The sequence below is a fragment of the Castor canadensis genome, chromosome 8 (assembly GCF_047511655.1).
Source record: "Castor canadensis chromosome 8, mCasCan1.hap1v2, whole genome shotgun sequence".
Lineage (NCBI taxonomy): Eukaryota > Metazoa > Chordata > Mammalia > Rodentia > Castoridae > Castor > Castor canadensis.
The window spans coordinates 85983018-86002250 of NC_133393.1; the positions used below are offsets into that span (position 1 = coordinate 85983018).

At 53.3% G+C, this 19233-nt stretch overlaps 1 protein-coding gene across 14 annotated transcripts in view; it reads right to left on the reverse strand.

The window, feature by feature from the left end:
* The window catches only part of Kmt2d (lysine methyltransferase 2D), a 40114-nt gene that overhangs the window by 9551 nt on the left and 11330 nt on the right, over positions 1-19233 (reverse strand). For 3 of the 14 annotated variants that reach the window (XM_074083278.1, XM_020176999.2, XM_074083276.1), the window contains exons 15-46: positions 18916-19020; positions 17654-17835; positions 17317-17481; positions 17117-17226; positions 16969-17016; positions 16142-16363; positions 15823-15942; positions 15619-15732; positions 15274-15404; positions 14602-14749; positions 14367-14432; positions 14082-14192; positions 13761-13898; positions 13576-13660; positions 13104-13345; positions 12949-13022; positions 12675-12725; positions 10740-12551; positions 10455-10637; positions 10241-10377; positions 8100-10006; positions 6455-6578; positions 6222-6306; positions 6045-6126; positions 5701-5933; positions 2834-5614; positions 2558-2698; positions 2267-2434; positions 1949-2108; positions 637-712; positions 292-467; positions 45-175 (exon numbers count right to left, since the gene is read on the reverse strand). In XM_074083278.1, coding sequence (XP_073939379.1) covers positions 45-175; positions 292-467; positions 637-712; positions 1949-2108; positions 2267-2434; positions 2558-2698; positions 2834-5614; positions 5701-5933; positions 6045-6126; positions 6222-6306; positions 6455-6578; positions 8100-10006; positions 10241-10377; positions 10455-10637; positions 10740-12551; positions 12675-12725; positions 12949-13022; positions 13104-13345; positions 13576-13660; positions 13761-13898; positions 14082-14192; positions 14367-14432; positions 14602-14749; positions 15274-15404; positions 15619-15732; positions 15823-15942; positions 16142-16363; positions 16969-17016; positions 17117-17226; positions 17317-17481; positions 17654-17835; positions 18916-19020 — 10308 coding nt within the window. The remainder of the gene's footprint in view (positions 1-44; positions 176-291; positions 468-636; positions 713-1948; positions 2109-2266; positions 2435-2557; positions 2699-2833; positions 5615-5700; positions 5934-6044; positions 6127-6221; positions 6307-6454; positions 6579-8099; positions 10007-10240; positions 10378-10454; positions 10638-10739; positions 12552-12674; positions 12726-12948; positions 13023-13103; positions 13346-13575; positions 13661-13760; positions 13899-14081; positions 14193-14366; positions 14433-14601; positions 14750-15273; positions 15405-15618; positions 15733-15822; positions 15943-16141; positions 16364-16968; positions 17017-17116; positions 17227-17316; positions 17482-17653; positions 17836-18915; positions 19021-19233) is intronic. The other 11 variants (XM_074083281.1, XM_074083280.1, XM_020177005.2 and 8 more) reach the window with 9 other exon arrangements.

The window sequence follows — 19233 nt, forward strand, 5'->3', positions numbered from 1 at the left end:
GGACTGCTTTCCCCTTGACCTCAAGGAACCCCCAGGACACACACCTTGGCTGCAGCAGCAGAGACTGTCAGCATAACTGACACCTCACTTCCTTTGCCCTTCTCCCAAGGTGTGGCAGGCAGCTTTCCAGAGACCTCCAGGTCAAGGGCCCCATAAGGTTTGGTATCTGGGAAGACTGAATGAGAAAGAGGGACTTTTGTAGATTCAGCTGCTTCCCTCCACCACGCACCCCTGCCCGATTCTGACAACCTAGCCAACCTGGGCCTGGTCCATTCCCAGAGTTGCACATACCTGGGATGCTGGCCCGAGGAATGATAGGGATGACCGGGGATAGGGCACGGTCATCCTGCTCCCACCGGCCTGAGCCCAGCTGCGGAAAACGAGGGGCCTCCTCCCCCAGGATGCTCTCAGGGGATGAAGCTGGCACAATGCTGTCAGGAGAATCACTGTCCTCATCACTCTCCATCCTGTGGGCCAAACAGACATCTGTTGGTACAGCCCTGTGGATTCTCCCTCCCAAATCTGGAGATTAGTAGGTTTCATAGCCTTACTTGAAATCTGCCATTGGTCAAGGGAAAATGAGGCCACCTCTCCTCCACCCTATTCCCTACCGCCCATTTTCAGGCCCGCCCCCACCTGACATCCTCAGTCTGATTGTGAGGGGGTGTAGGCAAGGCAGCCAGCAGGTCTAGACTCTTCACCTCTGAAGCATCTGAGGGGTGGGTAGAGAGAAGAAGTCAGGGTTAGGGTGGCCAGAGTAGATGGCACTTTTTACCCCAATATTTCAGGCTCAATTAGCATGAGATTATAGCTTAGCTATTATGTTAACCATCCATCCACCCATTAGTTACGGGTAGACAAGCTATATTTATTGAGCCTTTTCTGTGTGCCAGACACTGGACTTTAGGCACATTTTTTTTTTGGCAGCTGGGGCTTGAACTCAGAGCCTCCCGCTTGCTAGGCAAACACTCTCCCAGCCCTTTTTTGTGTTTTTGTTTATTTGTTTCGCAATACTGGGGTTTGAACTCAGGGCCTACACCTTATGCCACTCCACCAGCCCTTTTTTGTGATGGGATTTTCTTGAGATAGGGTCTCACCACTATTTTCCCAGGGCTGGCTTCAAACTTCGATCCTCCTGGTTTCTGCCTCCTGAGTAGCTACGACTACAGGTGGGAGCCACCAGTGCCTGGCTAGATATACCTGTGTGTGTTTGTGTGTGTATTGGGGGGGAGTGGTACTGGGATTTGAATTCAGGGCTTCAAGCTCTACCACACCCCCCCAATCCTTTTGTTTTAGTTATTTTTAGAATAGCCTCTGAGATTTTGCCTGGGCTGACCTCAAAGTGCAATCCTCCTGATCTCTGCCTCTCAAGTAGCTAGGATTACAGATGTGGACCACTGTATCTGGCCCTTTTTTTTTTTTTTCTCTTTTCTTAAAAACAGGGTCTTGCTATATAGCCCAGACTAGCCTTGAACTCAATTCTTCTGCCTCCATCTTCTGAGTGTTAGGATTACGGTCATGCACCACTACACCCAATCAGGGAGTACATGCTTTAAAAATCTTTCAACAATTCTACTAGATAAATATTATAAAACCCAATTCATAGGGACACCAGCCAATCAAATTACTTGGCTGTAACACAGCTAAATACATCCAGGTACTAGAGTTCAAATCTAGATTAGACTGTAGCTCTGAAAATTGGACTTCTACACACAGCTTTGCTCAGATTCCTGTCACCTACTCTCCTACTGCCTTCATTCCACACTCCAGAAGCCCATCCTTGTCCCCAAAAAATCAGTCCTAAAGAAGCCCTTCCCACCCAGACAGCCTGCGGTATAAGCGCACAGGGGAGCATACTAGCTTCTGACACTGTGTGGTAGGGCATGGTAACTGCATGGACCCCAGCCACTAAATTCCACTGGGGAAGAGAAGTCAGTTCTTTACTTACCCCTCAGTGCCCCTTCAGTGTCCCGGGCAGAGGCTGCGTCCTTGGGGTGCTCCCCCAGCTCTTCGGAAGGAGTGACGCCATTCACCATCTTTTGCTGCACCGATGGGGGTGGGGTGGGGGGCAGCGACGAGGGTGGTGTCGGCGGGTTACTCAGGTTATTCTGAGGGGTGGGGTGGGTGTTGTGTGCAAGATGGCATAGGGAGACTGGTATAATCTCCTGGCCCCATACTACATCAGCAATTTCCTCCTGTCTTCCATCCCCACCCCCACTCCCCCAAGAACTTCATTATTACTAAGAAGTATCGCCATTTTTCTGACCTTGGTGAGCAGCTGGGAATAGTAGTCAGGGCTGGCAGGCAGTGCCCCACTTCCAAAGGCTCCCCTCAGCTGGCTCTGCCCACTGACTGGGCAGCCACTGCCAAAGGGTGCAAAGAGGCTAAAATTGGCAGTGATGGTAGGTTCCGTCAGAGGCAGTAGCGACAGCTCCTAGGAGAGACAAGATAACCAAATTAGAAACCTGCAGCATTTGCATCTCTGTCATTGCACAGCTGGGGGACAGGGCATCCCCTATCCTGGGATGGGACTGGGGGACTGGCTCCTAGGGGTCACCTGTTTTAGCTGTTTCAGCAAGGCCTCGTTGGCCCTGACCCCGTCCTCCTTCCGCAGCTTCTTTCGGGAGCTCACCAACCTGTCGCTTGCCTTCTGTACCCGCTTGGGCTTCGGTGTCAAAGGCTTCCTTGCAGCTGCATCCTAAGCCAGATAAGCCCTATGAAGGCTGCTGCCCTTACCCTCAGAGCCCTCACCTATTCTGTCTGATCCAGACCTACTTGCTCTGCCCATACCACTCCAGGCCCCACTCTGTGTCACTCTAGTCAGGGCACTCACCTCCTTGTTGCTGGGGGTACCCTGTAGTTTCTGCTCCAGCCCTGCCAGTTTGTTGTCAATGTGCCCATTGATCTCAGCTCGCAGCCCCTCAGGCCCTCGCCCAGCACCGAGTTGCACATTCTTTGCCCGTAGAAGCTTCTGCAAAAGCAGATGTCCAGCCTCTGAGCGGGGGCCTGCCAGCAGGAGGTGGTTGCTGGTACTTGGTGCCCCAATTGGCTCCCCACTGGCCTCCCTCTTCACTGCTTGGGCTCCCAGGGCACATGGCTCTTCCCGAGGCTCCTGCTTGATGCTGAGTTGGGGTGGCTCAGACACCACCTGTCCATTCACCTGCTCCAGATGCCCAGACACCAGGCTGCTCTGCTCTGGCTTCTGGGCTTCTGGTAGGTTGTCTGGTGGGTCCCAAGGTCCCAGCCCCTTGCCAAAGAAGGTATCCGCACTCTGGGCAGCAGCAGGTGAGACCCTCCCAGGAGGCAGCTCCAAGGTTGGTCCTTGGGGCTTTGGAGTCCCTGGATGGGTGGGGGTGAGCTGGGTACTAGGGGAAGGTAATTGTGAGGAAGGTCTCTTTGGCTCTTGGGGGCTGGATGGTGGAGGGGTGGGATGAACAGGACCAATGACAGGTCCTGTGGATAAGGCTCCTTGTGGGACAGGGAGCCGGGGTGGGCCCTGAGGTCGAGGCCCTGTCCCTGGCTCTTGGAGGGGGCCTGTCTGGGATCCAGAGAAGCCCCCAGGTTGAGGTTGGCAGCCCAGAAGGCCCTGGAGGGGAGATGGCTGGGTTCCAGGCTCCTGATATGTTGCAGTCTGCCGTACTGCCTGACTCTGCTGCAGCTGCCGCTGCACGAGGAGTGCCTGTAGCTGCTGCTGCTGCTGAGGACTCAAGTGCCGCAACTGTGGGTTCTTGGCTAGGACTCCTTGGAGCTGTGCTCGAAGCTGACCTACTGTAGGCATGACTCCAACCCCAGACAGACCCTGCCCAGACTGGGGGACAGTTCCTGGTTTGGGAGGCTGTGGCCCTGAATTATTCTGCATGGGTCGCTCTAGCCCAAGGGGCTGTTGGGGGCCCAGAAGGTTCTGGGTCATGGGCCCAGGCTGCTCTGCTAAGGAAACAGAGGGTTGGGCCAGCAGGTGGGACATAGATGAAGCCTCAGATGATCCGCTGCCTAGTTGCTGCCCATGGCTCCCTACACCTGTGTGGAGCAAGTTAACTTGCTGCTGTGGTTGTCCTGGGAGCCTCAGAGGTGGCTGAAGCTGCAGAGAGTTGGCCTGAGGCTGAGCCTGGGATTGAACAAGCAGGAGTTGTGAGTCCCCGGAGAGGGAGGGCTTTACCTCCCCTGGTTCAATGGCCATAGACTCAGGTGCGGTCCCCATTGCTAATGACCCTCCCTGATGTGTTGAGGGCACCTCAGTGACCTCTGAAGGAAGGGCTGCCTCTACATTTTGTTCCTTGCCCGTCAGGAGGAGAGTTGGGCCCAGGGCTCCAGGGCTTGAAAAGTGTTGAAGAGGTTTGGCTGGCAGTCCAGGGCCAAGTGTCACCTGCTGCTGCTGCTGATGTTGCTGAGGAGATAATAAAGTTCGACTCTGGTTCAAGAGGCCCATTTGCTGCTGCTGTTGCTGTTGAAATTGCTGCTGCTGTAGTTGCTGGTGCTGTTGCTGAAGCTGCTGCTGCTGTTGATGCTGTTGTTGCTGCTGCTGCTGCTGTTGAAGTTGCTGCTGCTGTTGCTGAAGCTGCTGCTGCTGTTGAAGTTGCTGCTGCTGCTGCTGCTGCTGCTGCTGCTGTTGCTGCTGCTGCTGTTGCTGCTGCTGCTGCTGAAGCTGCTGCTGCTGCAAGGAGCCCAGAGGCTGAGTGCTCAGTTTGGGCTGTCCGCTGTGTGACATTAGGCCCTGCTGAAGATGGGAAAGCCCTGCCATGGATCCCTGCTGTTGGTGCTGTTGTTGCTGCTGCTGCTGCTGGGCTGTGACCAGCCGGTGTCCCATAAGGCCGTGACCCTGCTGTGCTAGCTGGGGGGAACTCAGCACCCGGGACTGGGTCATAAGCACCTGTCTGTGAGGGCCCTGAGGGCCCAAAGCTCCAGGGTGCTGCTGCTGCAACACAGCCACCTGGGTAGGACCCAGCATGCCTTGGGGCCCCTGGGGCTGTTGGGGGGACAATTGCTGGACCAGGAGGCCCTGGTGGCTGCTGGGAGGCAGAAGCCCCTGGGGCTTGGGACCCAGACCCTGGTTTGCCTGTGCCCCAGGACCCTGCTGCTGTTGCTGCTGAACTGCCACCTGTCCTAGGAGGTGTTGTTGTTGTTGTTGTTGTTGCTGCTGCTGCTGCAGTTTCTGGGCTAGCTGCATGCGTTGCTGCTGCAGCTGTAGCTGCCTTTCCTGTAAGAGCCTTGAGTCAGGTCCAAGGCTTCGGAGGGCAAGATTGCCAGGGAAGAAGCCTCCTGAGGGGCCAGCCAATGATCCAGTCCCACCAGAATGCTGCTGCTGCTGTTGTTGGGTCAGGGCTGTGTTGAGGAAAGGGCCACCAGGCTGTCCAGGTAGTACCATACCCCCAGGGGGCAAGCGAAGACCTCCAGCTTGTCCTCCTGGGGGCCCCTGTGGTGGTTGCAGACCATGGCCAGGAAGTAGCTGGCTAGGGAGTTTGGTGAGTAGCCGGGGACTCTGAGAAGGGCTGAGAGCCAACACAGCTGAATGTTGCTGCTGTTGCTGCTGTTGCTGCTGCTGCTGCTGCTGCTGTTGCTGCTGCTTGTTTCGATATTCTGCCATGAGATTAGTGTGCTCCTTCTGCTGTTTCCGGACCTAACGTGGAAGGGTCAGACAGGTTAGCCTGGAGCCAACCCCTGTCCCTGAATTCTGAGTGCTAAGCTGAAGTATGCTTTTCCCACCTGATCCAGCTGTTTTTGGATCTTGCTCTGCTGCTCTGTAACCAGCTTGAGCTTTTCAGCATCAGCTTCTGGGAACTCACGGCCAGCCTTTTTGGCAGTGCGCTGCTTGGCACACAGAGCCTTCCGGGACTTGCGGTGCACACCAATCTGCTCCTCTAGCACCTTCAGTTGCATCTGTAGGAGCTGCTGGGTGTGGAATAGCCACTCTTCATACTGCCGCTGGTCAGCCTCATCTGGAAGAGAAAGTGGGGTGTTAGGATCTGCAAAACAGTGACCCTAATCCCTCACCTTCCATAGGTTCCCTAATAACTTTCTGGCACTCTCTTCTTATGCCCCATACTCACTGATCACTCCCTGGGCAAAGGTGGGTGGGTTGGGACGAGGCTGAGAGGGGTCACTGGCATTCCGCTCCTGTGATGAGAAAGACTGCTAAAAGGTTATGGTCATTGTTCCATGCCAGGTCCTAAAAAAGGAGGCCCAATGATATAATACACAAGTTCCTACTCTCCCTGACAACTTACCTGGCTACTCCCAGGTGTCACATGGTTCTGAAGATCACTGCCAGATCCCCCAGAGAGCCTCTGAGCTAGCAGTGACACTTGCTGCCTAGAGTCCATTAAAGCAAAGAAGATTAAGTGTTGGTGAAGGCAAAGTTGAAAGGCAAAGAAGTGGAATAAGTAGGGCAGGGGTAACACAGGAAAGGGGTATGACTGGGAAAGAAAAGGGCCAGCCCCACCCCAGCTCTGAGTCTTACCTATTCATGCCAGGTGCCACCCCAATGCTGCCCTGAGCCATCACTTTCTTGATGCCTTTCAAAGCCACCATCTTGGCCTTTGCAATAGGATCGATAATATCTTCTGCAGCAAATTTGTCCAGATCTGGAGAGGAAAAAACCAAATTAGCTGCGTTTTGGGATCAATGATCCATTGTATGATTGCTGTTTGTTTCAACACCCTGACTTCCACCAAGCTATACATAACAATGGCACAGCCCAGAATAAAGTTCACGAGCTAGGAGCCAGGAAGCCTGGTGACACAACTCCACTATTCACAGGACATGTGGTCCTGCTTTTACTCGCACAGTGCTAGGAAATATTTGTTGACTCAATATATACTAATGTCACTTTACCACTCTAATCCTCAGTTTACCTCTATTTGATAGAGATCTTGATCCCTACTCTGCCTACCTCATGCAACTGTAGAGGATCATGAGACAAGAATGGAAAGTATTATTCAAAGTAGGGCCCTTAGTGCAAATGCACACCTCAAGAACCCAAGATATGTTGGTGGTGTGGCTCAAGTAGTAGAATGCCTGCCTAGCAAGCATTTGCCCTGAGTTCAACCTCCAGCATTGCCAAATAAATAAACAAGAACCCAAGATGCGGGCACTGAAGCAAATCCTATATAGCAGAACTATTTGGAACACAAAAGGGTATCACCTAATAACTCACTATCCTGCCAGTTCAAGATGCTGCATTAAAAAAATGAAAAATAAACTGACATGGTGGCACGAGCCTGTTATCTCAGCAGTTGGGAGGTTAAGGCAGGAAGATCAGTCTGGGGCACTTAGTGAGACCCTGTCTCAAAAAAAGAAAAAAAACCAACAAAGAACCAAAAACCCTAATCCATCTAAAATCCTACATTTTGTATGTATCCCCACTCCTCAGAAAACTGATTCCCCACTTTCTAATGCACTAGTAATATCACTTGCCTGAATTCTGAGGCAGTTAAGAGGACTACCAGAGTTCAGATCTGGCTATGCTAGTTGCTGTGTAATCTTAGACTTAACTTTGATGTGTCAGTTTCTCCTCTGTAGTCAGAGACAACAACTTACCTATTCAGTCTATCTGTTGTGATGATAAAATAAGGATAAAGCACTCAGCATAATTCTTGGCAAAGAGTAATAAATACTGCTATAATTTGAGGTCTGCTTCAACATGGTCCCACATCTTACCTCTCCAAAATTATGGTAGTGCCTAATCACGTCTACCACATTATTCTTTGTTCTCCAAATACCCCATAGGTTTTCTTACCACTACAACCTAGTATTTTCAATTACCTTGGACTATTTTTCTTTGTATCCCTTCTCTCCAAGTTATAAACTTTTAGCATCACCACTGCCAGAAGCCTTTGCTGATCAGGCTTCATTTATTCATTCATTCGTTCACTCACTGACTCCATTCAGTCATTCAGTTAGACATCTGAATGCTTGTTATATGCCAAGAACTGTCCCTTTCTTTAAAAGTTACAATGTTGCCTACAATAGCTTTGGTATTTAGCTAAAGCTCTTTGTGTCCTACTCTTTTAACTGGGGATTATCTACATCGCTAGCCTCAGTGCCCATTTGGTGGTAACTATGATCACCCCTGAGTAACTCAACTATGCAACAGCTGAGGTTACCTGTATCTGGGAAGAAGCTGTTAGCCAGCTGCTGCTGCATGGCCAGCTGCTGGGGCTTCATGCACACGGAAGGAGGCATGGTGCTCAAGGGCTTCTGTGCTAGCATTGACTGTGGGTTCTGCTGGGGCACCAAACCTGCCTGCCCTCCATGTTGCCCACTCAGCATATGCCCTTGGTTGGACACCATGGCCATAGATGGGGCCAGGCGCTGCTGGAGAGCATGATTTGGTGCCTGGGTGGGCATCAATGGTTGACCCAAGCCTGGCTGTCTGGTATTTCCAAGACCCAGGGCAAGCTGCTGTTGGGGCCCAGCCAAACTGGGAGAAGAGCCCTCATGTGGTATAGGTATGGCCTGGGTAGAGCCGGGTGTGGACAGTAGGGAATGTTGTTGCTGCTGCTGATGCTGTTGCTGCTGGGCAGGCTGCAACTGTGCTGAAAGCTGCTGCTTCTTTTGCAGTTCCTTCTTTTCATGCTCCAACAGGTCCTCAATGAGCAAAGGCAACTCACTGGCTACCAGTGAGCTCTCCATCTTATCCAGTTCATCCCCAGATGCTGCATGTCCACCAGGCAAGGTCAGGCCTCCACTCTCTAGCTCAAACTTTTCCAGAAGGGAAGATCCTCCTGGGCCACTAAGTGGGCTGGGGGTCAGCAGGTGAGCTGGAGGTCCTCCTGTGGCTCCAAAGGGGCCCTTCTCAGTTGTGTGCCCACTGTTGGAAAATGGTCCTGTGCCCATTCGTGTGTCCCTGCTGCCCATTACAGTCTGTCCTGCCTTCAGCACCAGGCTGAGGGAAGTGGCAGAAGGTGTTGGTTCTACCTTGGGGGTAGTAGCAATGGTGAACTGGCAAGGGGAAGGATGGCGCCCACCCTCTTCCACCTTGGGCTTCACTTCAGGTAGCACAGATGCCAGGCGGGGCTCAGTGGGATCAGTTGCAGGGGGAGGGCGCTCCTCAGGACCTAAGGGTCCTGGTTCCACACCCCGCAGCAGGGCCTCCCGCTCAGCCTTCTCATTTGCTGATTCTACCAGTCTTAGATGCTCATTGAAGATGTCCTTCTTATCCCCGGTGTCTAGCTCAGGATCAGTATATGCCAATAGGTCAAACTCATCTCCATTGAGCAGGTCATCCAGGTGGGGATCATTGGTCTCTAGGTTTTCCAGAGTGCCCAGCTCATCATCACCCTTGGCAACATCCACACCCAGACCCAAGTGAGCAAGCTCTTCATCATCTTCTAGGGCCTTGTGGGCATCAAAGTCATCGTCCAGCTCAGGATCCTCACAGGGTAACTTCCCAGCCTCCAAGGACAAAGGAGCAGGACGACCAAGCTCAGTGCTCGATGGGGGTCGGCTGACCAACTCTAAACCAGCTGGCAGGGCAGGACCCTTGGTATGGGGAGTTGGATGGAGGTTGTTCAATTCAGGGGCCGGTGGAGCTGAGGGTTTCTGTGGGGGAAGGCCCGATACTGCCAGGCCACGAAGCCCTTCAGGAGCTAGTCGATGGGGGTCCTCACTTACGGGGTAAAACCGGGGCCTCTGAGGGGGACCCTGACCAGGAAATGGAGCTCCCCCGGGCCCTAGTCCTTTCTGTACATTGTGTCGCAACTCAATGAACTGGGCAGGACCAGCTGGACCAGACACTGGTTCAGGAGGGCCTGGCAGGCGGGTGGAAATTCCCACCAAAGGGGAACCTAGTGCTTGGCGGCCAAGTTCAGGTCCAGGAGTTGATGGAAAGCGAGTAGACATGGTAAGTCGCATGGAGGTTGCTGCTGTTGCCTGCTGCTGCTGCTGCTGCTGCTGCTGTTGCTGTTGCTGCTGCTGCTGCTGCTGCCACAGTTGTTGTTGCTGCTGTAAGGGCAGGGACCCGGGATAGGGCGCGCGCTGATAGAAGGCCTGGGAGCCTCCTACCAGTTGCCTGGAAGAATATGCAGTAGTCAGTGAGACGCAATCAGGATGGAGAGCTAGAACAAGGGCATAGGGCAGTGAGGAAGAGCCAAATGAAAGCAGGGGGAAGGAATGAGGAAGAAGAGCAAGTGACACTAGAGGAAGATTAGAGAAAGGGGAAAATCAGAGGCAGCATACAATCGTGGTAAAATCTGTCCCTTTCTTGTTGTTCTCCCCTCTTCCCCTGAATCTCCTGTAGCCTTACCGGCTGTTTGCATCCATAGAGGAAGGTGTGGCTGATGGAGGTGGCCGGGAGAGTCTGTCATCACTGGGGAAGGTTCCTGGCCCCAAGATAGCGCCACCTAGCTTGCTTGGGGGTAACCCCACGAGGCTGCTCTTGTCCTAAAAGACAGAAAGAGATGAAAGTAGGGCCCATTCTTTAGTGTCCTGGCTCTATTACCCCTTCCCACTCTACCTACCTGGGTCCCAGTGAAGGGGGTCTGACCTCGACTCAGCTGTTCAAAGGCAGGGCCGCTAGACTCAGCACCCCAGTTGCTTGGGGGCCCCACTGCACCTGCAGCTGCGGCAGCTGTTTCCTTCTCCTGCCGCAAGGTGTTGCGCTGGATCTGCTGCCGAATCAGCAGCTCCCGTAGTCGCTGGCGCTGTGCAGAAAACAGAAAAGTAATTCCATTCTATTCCAACCACACGATTGGTACAGAGACAGCAGAGGTACAGGAGGGCTCAGTTCCAGGTTGCCCACTTACCTGCCGTTGCTTCTCCAGCTCTGTCTGGCTAAGGCTGGACATGCTTGGATCCTGGGTACCGGGGAGTTCAGGTGCAGCCAAAGAGCTACTCATTGAAGTCCCTGGGTCTTCTCGCTTTTCAACTGGAGAGGTGATTCCTGCCCGCTGTGAGGCTCCATGGGACAGGTAGGGAAGGGATCCGTCGGGTGCAGGTGGTGGTAGAACTGATGCAGGGCGTAGTGGGGACAGCCCATAGCCCTCCCCTGTAGACCCACTGTTGGGTGCCAGAGGGCTGCCTGATGGATGGAAGTTCCCCGTGGCTACAGCATAGTTTGTGCTTTGAGGCTTGCCCAAAGTGGGGCCCGGCCCAAAATGGCTGTTGATCCCATGGGGTGGAGGGAGACCAGGCTGAGGGACAGGGGGCTTTAGGGGAGGCTCCCCTACAGCCTGAGGAAAAGTGAAACGCATGGGAGAAGGGGTACCTACAAATGCACTCGTCCCAGGGGAGCGGGCAAAACTGGGGGCCTGCCCACTTGGGACCTTGGCATGGAGTTCACCTGCTGGCCCCGAGGGCAGGGCTGCTGGAAAGCCCCCAGCCCCCAGAGGAGTGTGGGCTAGAGGCCCAGCCTTAAAGGCAACTTCAGGGGGCTGGGGTCGGGGCGGTTTATGCAGTGGGGCAAATGGGTCACGGGACTGAGGGCGTGAGGGTGGGCGAGAATAAGGGTCCGGGGACTGGAAGCGAGGGGTAACAGGGGATGGGCAGAAAGCTTCAGCAGACAGAGGACGGGGAGTTAATGGGGACTGGGAGCTGGACTGGGACTGAGGGCTGGCGGGCACTCGGGAGAAAGGGTCAGAAGGCAGTGAACGAGGGGGCAGGGCACAGCAGCTCTCGGGAGGTGGGGGTTGGGGCCGAGGGGTCAACGGAGGCTGGGCGTAGGGGTCAGGATAGGGGCTAGGGCGAAAAACATCTGAGTGGCTGGGAGGAGAAGGGGCCAAAGCCTGGGCAGGGGGTGGCTCCTGGGGCCGTAGGCCCAGTCCCGGGCTCTGGGGCTCTACCTGAGATGCCCGAGGGGTCAGGGGGGCTTTGAAGACATCAGGTGCCTTTAACTCCAGGCTACCCAAGTGGGGGCCTGAGGAGGGTGAGTTAACAAAGCCCATGTTTGGGGGCCCATAGCTAGGAGAAGATCCCCCAAGTTCTTCTTTCTTCACCTCTAGGGCCTTCCGAGATTCCCCAAAAGGTGGGGGTGAGAGTAGGGGCTCAGAAGCCTTGCCTCCTACTCCCCCTGGGCTCTCAGGCACAGCCAGGTTGTCCAGTGAGGGGCAGCGGGGTTTGAGAAACGGGTCAGGTGTAGAGGGCTGAAGTCGGGGGGTGCCAGGTGGGGTAGTGTGGAATTCCCCTGGCTGGCCAGTCCCTGGGCGAGATGAGGCACCCAGCACTGGGGGCTGCGCAGGGGTCCCAGTTGGACTTGGATAGGGGGGATAGGTGGGTGGTGCTGCAGGGAAGCGGGGCTCCAGGGCATAAGTGGGAGCCAGTCCAAAGGGGTCCTGCGAAGGCACTTGGGCGGGCACCTGGGGTGGAAGCTTGAGGAAGAGCTCACCAGGTGAGTCGGGACCGGGCACTGTGCCCGCTGGCAGCTTCAGGAACCCATCCGCAGAGGTAGACAAGCTGGCGGGGGTGGTGGGGCTGCCAATGAAAATGGTGGGGGCCGCAGCAGGGGGTGGACTACCCAATGCCCCTGGCTGGGGGGGAATGCGGAGATGGAGGGCCGGTCGATCAGTTTTACGGGCTATGTCGCCCGCCTTGGTCTGCTTGTTGATCTGGCTCTCAGCCTGCTACAGGGGGAAACCAAGCACAGAGCAATCAGGCTCTGTAATAGGCAGGACCCATGTATCCCCACCCTACAGGAGCCACCCACTAGGACTTTGATGGATTGGCCCAGCCCTGTCCCCACTCACCTTCTGCACCTTGTTGATGCGATGAGCAGCCCGGTTATCTTTGGCCTTTTGCTGAGGGACACAGGACACAACATAGGGCCTAGCACTCAGTCTCAAGTCCAGCCCCAACAAGGTCACTCATACTCCCTACCCAAAAACTGATCCCTTCTGGCCCAACTGCTCTGGGATAGCAGGGGACAGGGTGTGATGGTGAAAAAACTGAGATGAATGTCCCAGACACACCTCCCTTGTTCATTTCAATTCCCAGACTAGCCTATGCACCTTTCTGACTTACCAAGTAGGGGGCTTTGTCAGCAGCTGGAACCTTTCTCCAGAGCTTCATGATTTGTTTGCAACGGCTAGACCAATCTGGAGGACAGAAGAATTCAATCAGAAGACCTGACCTGCCTGGCTACCAGGTTGTTTCCCTTGCCCTCATCCCACAGGTACCTGGATAATCTTGCTTGAGATTAGGAAAGTTAATGTTGGCATACAGCACAGGCGAGATGGTGGAGAGCTGGCCCAACTCCTCGTCCTTCTCCCAACGCTGTAGACTCCGCTGGTTATAGGAGAGCCCATCGCCCTCACCCTCCGTGGTGGGGGTGGTGGGCGTGGAGGGCGTGGTGCCCCCCGAGCCTGTCCATGGACTGTCTGGCTCACCGGGTTCTGGGCTAAAGAAGCCCCCGCGCTCCCTGGGGCGCAGGGGCAGAGAGTCACAGGGGGCAGAGATGCCAAGACCCATCCCAGACAAACTGCCCAGAGCCCCAGGCCACTGCCATACCCCAACAGAGGACAGCCACTAATGAGGGAATGGGAGGAACAGGGGAACTGTCACTATAGTGGCAGAGGAGCTGAGGTAGGGACATAGTTGGAGGGAAAGGACAACAGGGACTACCCATGAAGGTTAAGCACAGATACCAACCTAGAATCCAGGAAGGGGGACTGGCAGAGGCCTGGGTAGGAATCCATTGGGCTGCTGGAGGGGAGACTGCCCAAAGGGAGTCCACCTACAAAAGGGACAGGATCAGAGAAAAGGGAGTAGTGGCCCACTCTGGGAACAAGATTGGCTATGGCAGTCTTCAAACCACTCCCCCCTACTGTTATCACCTTGGAGAAAGGGCCTCTGCAGCGGTGTACGGCTGCCTTCTAGGCCAGGGGTTCCACAGCCCAGATGCTGCTCTCGTTCAGAACCCAGGACATCCTTGAAGAGCTGTTGCAAGTCCTTGGACTCCATCTTGGGCAGTTCTGTAGGACAATGACAGAAGGACACTGATGAGGAATACTGGGAAGTTCACATGACACCACAAATCTATAAATGGTCATGGCCTCCTGATCATGACCTCAGAGCTATACACATCAATCCCATAGATAGGACCATCTTTTGCCATGGAGGACCCTATACACAGAGAAGACCCTTAGAAGCCTCACCTTCTGTGGGAATCCTGTCTAAATCAGAGCTAAGCATCCCTTCACCTGGGGTGCCTGGCTTCTCAGGGTCACTGGGCACTGGGGATGCCTTTATACCCCCATCCTCAGGTCCTGCAATCACCAAGAGAAACACATCAGTCAAGGTCATGGAAGTATAAAGGTACCACACTGGCCACCATGAACCACAGCAGGGCACAGAACAGTTTCTAGACTCCAACCTGACAGTGCTCAGGGGCAGAGCCAACTGACAGAGACAAAGCCAAGTTAGGACCCAGCAACCCTCACCTGGTGTATCAGCCACGCTCTCAGGGCCACGGGACTCTTCATCTGCAACATCTGGACCATCGTCTCCTACAAGCAATCGTTCCCACTCTAGTCAGTGATGTTCTACACCTGTTACCCAAAATGGGTCCCTAGCCCCACAGGCCAGGGCCCTAGAAACCAGCCCCTTCCCTGACACACATCCTTGCCAAGTTGGCAAGTTGGCTCCCTCAGACCACTTCAATCCCACGTAACTAACCTTTCTGTGAAGTAGGGAGCTCCTTCCTATCCGAGCCTCCATCCCCCCGGGCTTTTGGAGCTCCTAGCCCAAAGCTTGGTCGGCCCACCCCAACAGCAAAAAGGGCCTTCCGGCTTAGGTCCAGCAGCTCCTTCCCAAAGAAGGCTTCCTGTGGAAGAAGTCAGAAAAGCAGTGTGTGTGGGACTGGGATTTGAACTCAAGAGTTTCACACTTGCAAAGCTGTTTGATTCACATCTCCAGTCCATCTTGCTCTGGTTATTTTGGAGATGGGGGGGGTCTCAAAGAACTATTTGTCTGAGCTAGGCCTCAAATCACAATCTTCCCAATCTCAGCCTTCCAAGTAGCTAGGATTATAAACCCAGCAGGAGAAACAATTTCTTTTTTGTTTTTTGGGAGGCAGAGGTTTGAACTCAGGGCCTCACACTTGCTAGGCAGGCACTCTTACCGCTTGAGCCACTCTGCCAGCCCTTTTTTGTGTTGAGTTGTTTCAAAATAGGGTCTCAAGAACTATTTGCCCAGGGCTGGCTTCGAACATCGATCCTTATGATCTCTGCCACCTGAGTAGCTAGGATTATAGGCGTGAGCCACCACCAGAGCCCAGAAGAAGAAACAATTTCTTGATGCGCCTATAAGCGCAGACACCTCCCCCAATGCTTGGAGATGAAGACCCACCTGCAGGTAAGCAGGGAACATGTCCTCTAGTTTGCTCTTCTTGCGCCCTCGCCGCTGCTGCTTCTTTTTCTCATCCCCATCAACGAGACTCTGTTCCACAGAGCTCTCTGCAGGCAGATCAGCAGGCATCACTACAGACAAAGTAAAAGGGCTCAGGTTCCCTGGGGACACTGGGCATGCTGTGTCCTATCTATTGGGAGACACTTGCTGCTTACTCTCTTCCCCAATACCAGCTGGACCCACCACCTTCTTGGCCATTGCAGTAAGCCCCAGCCCGGGCCTCCCTGACTTGTCCCACATGTACTGTGACCCCCACATTCTCCCAGGCCCCACTGGTGCCCTCACCCGTCTCACCCTCGTCGGGCTGCCCATCCCCACTCAACACCTCCGCCTGTGCAGCAGGCCCCTTTTTCACACGTGTGTGAGATTTCCGCTGTCGCACCATGAAACCACCAATGCCTATGAGGAGGTGGAGCTAAGGATGAGAAGCTGCTGGGGGACCTGGTGAATTACCCTTTACCACCCCATCTCCCTAATCCAGGGCCTCACCAGGCCGATAGGGTTTGCGCTTGCGTTTTTTGCTTTCTTCCGTCTCCTCTTTGCCAGGCTCCATATCTGGGCTGGCAGGACCCTCCAGTTTAATTTCACATTCCATGTGCTCCACACTACCTGTGCATAGTAACAGAAGAGTCAGAGGCAGATTACCCTTTTACCCTTCTCATTCTGCCAAAGGGAATCCAGTACTTTGCCACAGAGTCACGTAAGCAAGACCAAAATGCTAGAGGGTGACCAAGAGTGGCAAAGTGGTCCCCACCCAACATCCCAACACCCACATGCCTTGCCTCTCCCTGAGATTCCCCAGCCCAACCTTCACCCTTGAGCAGCTCGTCAGTATCCAGTTCCCCATCCTTCTTGTCATCAGGGCCAAGAGCATCTGAAGGCTCAGAACCCTCCAGCCCTGCCTCGCCTGGAAGACCCAGCCGTCCTCGCCGCTGGCGCCGCTTGTGCAGCGGTGACATGGTCAGGTTACGCAGCACAGCCATGCCAGTTTCTGTCAGCCACACACCTTCAAAGCGAAAGTACTGGGGCTCTGGACAAGAAGGAAGAGAATGTGACTTCTGGAAGGAGATCCCAAAGAAAGCAGAACCTCAAATTTCAACCTATGTCCTCAGCTGATGCAAAAGCAGTGACAGAAAATCCAGCCTGGATTCTGAAGGCTAGAGAGAACAGACCACCAAGGGGCACTAGTTAAGGCCTGAGTTTTCATCCACTGATATGAATCCTCTGGGTCTGCTACTCCAGAAGACTGGCTTTTCTCAGGATTAACTCTAGGTTCACCAAATAGATTCCCTAACTGTCAGGGGATAGGAGGGTTCCTACATGCTGAATGCTGGCCCCTGTGCCACATCATGGTGGAGGAGATGGCCCTAGTCCCCTCCACTGAGAAGAGGTGTGCTCTCATGAGATGAAATTCTGATAGTAGAGAAGTCATGTTGCTGGGTGAAAGGAAGTGTCTGGGAATCTGAAGACCGTGTTCTACTCATTGCCACTAACTTACTAGGTGACTTTGGGCAGGCCATTCACCTTCTCTTAGTTTTTTCCCTTAAAATGAGGAGATGAAGTTGGGGAGTTGGAGCTAGACTAGATGGTATCTATGGTCTCATCTAGGCTGGCATTCAAAATTCCATGACTCACCTGGTTCTTTCACTTTCATAGGCACCAACTCTGGTGGAGCAACAGGTGCTATGGAGAAAAGGACAAACCATGGCAGCTTGGGTGCTGTCCTAAAGCAAGGCACCCTTACCTTGTCTCCTCCTCGCCCCTCCCAACACATGGTACTCACCCACAGGCTTTACCACATAGGGCTGACAAGAGACACAGTCAAAGCCCTCATCTGCTGCCTGCTCTACATCATCCTCTGTGAAGAGGCTCTCACAGCCAGCATGCATCCACCTGAGAGAATGGACACAGGGGGATAAGCACAGGCGACGCCAGGCTGTACCAGGGAGTGAGGCCAACATGAGGGAAAAGAGACGCTCTCACCGTTCACAGTGACGGCACTGGATTAGCAGGTCCTCTTCCACATATGGAGCGTGACAGATCGGGCAGGTCACCAGGCTGGCACAGGGCCCACAGTGTGTGTAACTATTCTGCCACTCACAGTGGAAGCCAGGGGAGGCGGCCCCACACTGCATACAAGACACACACCTGGCGGGGGCAGAAAGACAGACCCTTAGCACCTAACATACCCAAGGAATCCAGAGATACCCCCACAGAGAACCCAATGAGCAGCCTAGCCTATTAAATACAGCCTCTGTCTCAGGCCCATGCCAACTATCCTCAGGCCCCAGGCTCTATGGAAGATTCCAGGTCTCCTTACCACTTGCACTTCCAGCCACCCTTGGGCACCGTGAGCAGTGGGGGATCCAGGCAGTATGTGTGGTAGCTAATGTCACAGTCATCACAGAGCAGCAGGCGTGAAGGGTCAGAGGCCTGGCCGCATACCTCACATACGATGCACTCCACACAACGCCAGCCCTTTAGCAGCATCACCTTGGTGATCTGGTAAAGAAAATGGGATTCCTCAGGGTGTAAAGGGGGAGGCAGAATTTACATGAGAAGGTCTGGAGGAACCCCAGTGCACAGGCCAGACCTCTGAACACAGGGAGGCTTATATAGAGCACTTTCACCCCTATAACAGTGGCTCTAAATAGGCTCCCAGAAATCTCTGCTGATCACAGAGCAGCCTCACCATCCACTGCCTCATTCTTGTGAAAGTAGAATAGCAATCCTTCACTAACCAACAGGCCAAGAAGACTGGACAGAACTACTTATAGTTTCCCCAAGTTTTCTTGAACATTTAAAACCTGCTATTTATACAAGTTAGTGAATGTTAGCAGTGGAATAAATCATAAATATTAAAACCCCTAAAATGATCACTTTTAGGTCAAAAACACTGCTTTTTCTTTGTGAATATGTACTTACAGTTTTGATTTCATGCTGTATCTCCAGACTACACCATATTTTCTACTATAAAGTTGTCATTGTTTATATGATGTTCTGAATTATACCAGCAAGTTTTGTTCTATCAAAGAAAACTATAAGCTGGGTGCCAATGACTCACACCTATAATCCTAGATACTCAGGAGGGAGAGATCAGGCGATGGTGGTTTGAAGCCAGCCCTGGCAAATAGTTCGAAATACCCTATCTCAAAAATACCAAACAAAAATACAAAAAAGGGCTTATGGAGTAGCTCAAGTGGTAAAGCACCTGCCTAGCAAATGTAAGGCCCTAGGTTCAAATCCCAGTACCACCCAAAAAATTTTAAAAAGAAACTATAAAGTCTGCCATGAGTTCCAAAGCACTTTTTCCCAAGATGAGTACGACAGCCACTGATGACTAATGAACATCTTTCAGGAGCCATGGTGGCTTTTAAGTAGTGTGTCAGGAACGAGTAACAGAGGGAGTGAATTTGATCAATTTTTGTACATTAAATCCATGTACAGAAATATCACGATGAAAGCCCTTCATACAATTAAGTAAAAAAAAAACAGTAGTAATAGTGAGGCCAGTATGAGGGACCAGTGTAACAAAGAACTGACCTTGTTCCCCAGTCCATGCCTCCTGAGCCATTAACTCACCTTGCTGTTGACACAGTAAGGATGGTAGCACTGAGAACACTGTGAACAGGCTAGGAGGTGGCCCTCTGCTCCCCGGCCAAAGCTGCCACACACCACACACATGTCCTGGGGAAACACAGAAACTTTAATGTCCAACCAGGTCTCCTAGTCCTACCCAGTCCCAGCCAACTACCCAGAGACCAAGGAGTCAGAAGCTCATCCCACAGCATTAAGACACTTACATGGTCACTATGGGACCCTGCTCCTACTGTGCAACCCATACAACTGAGCCTCCCCTATGATGCCTTACTTGCCTAATTAGGTAACTTGAGTTTATAA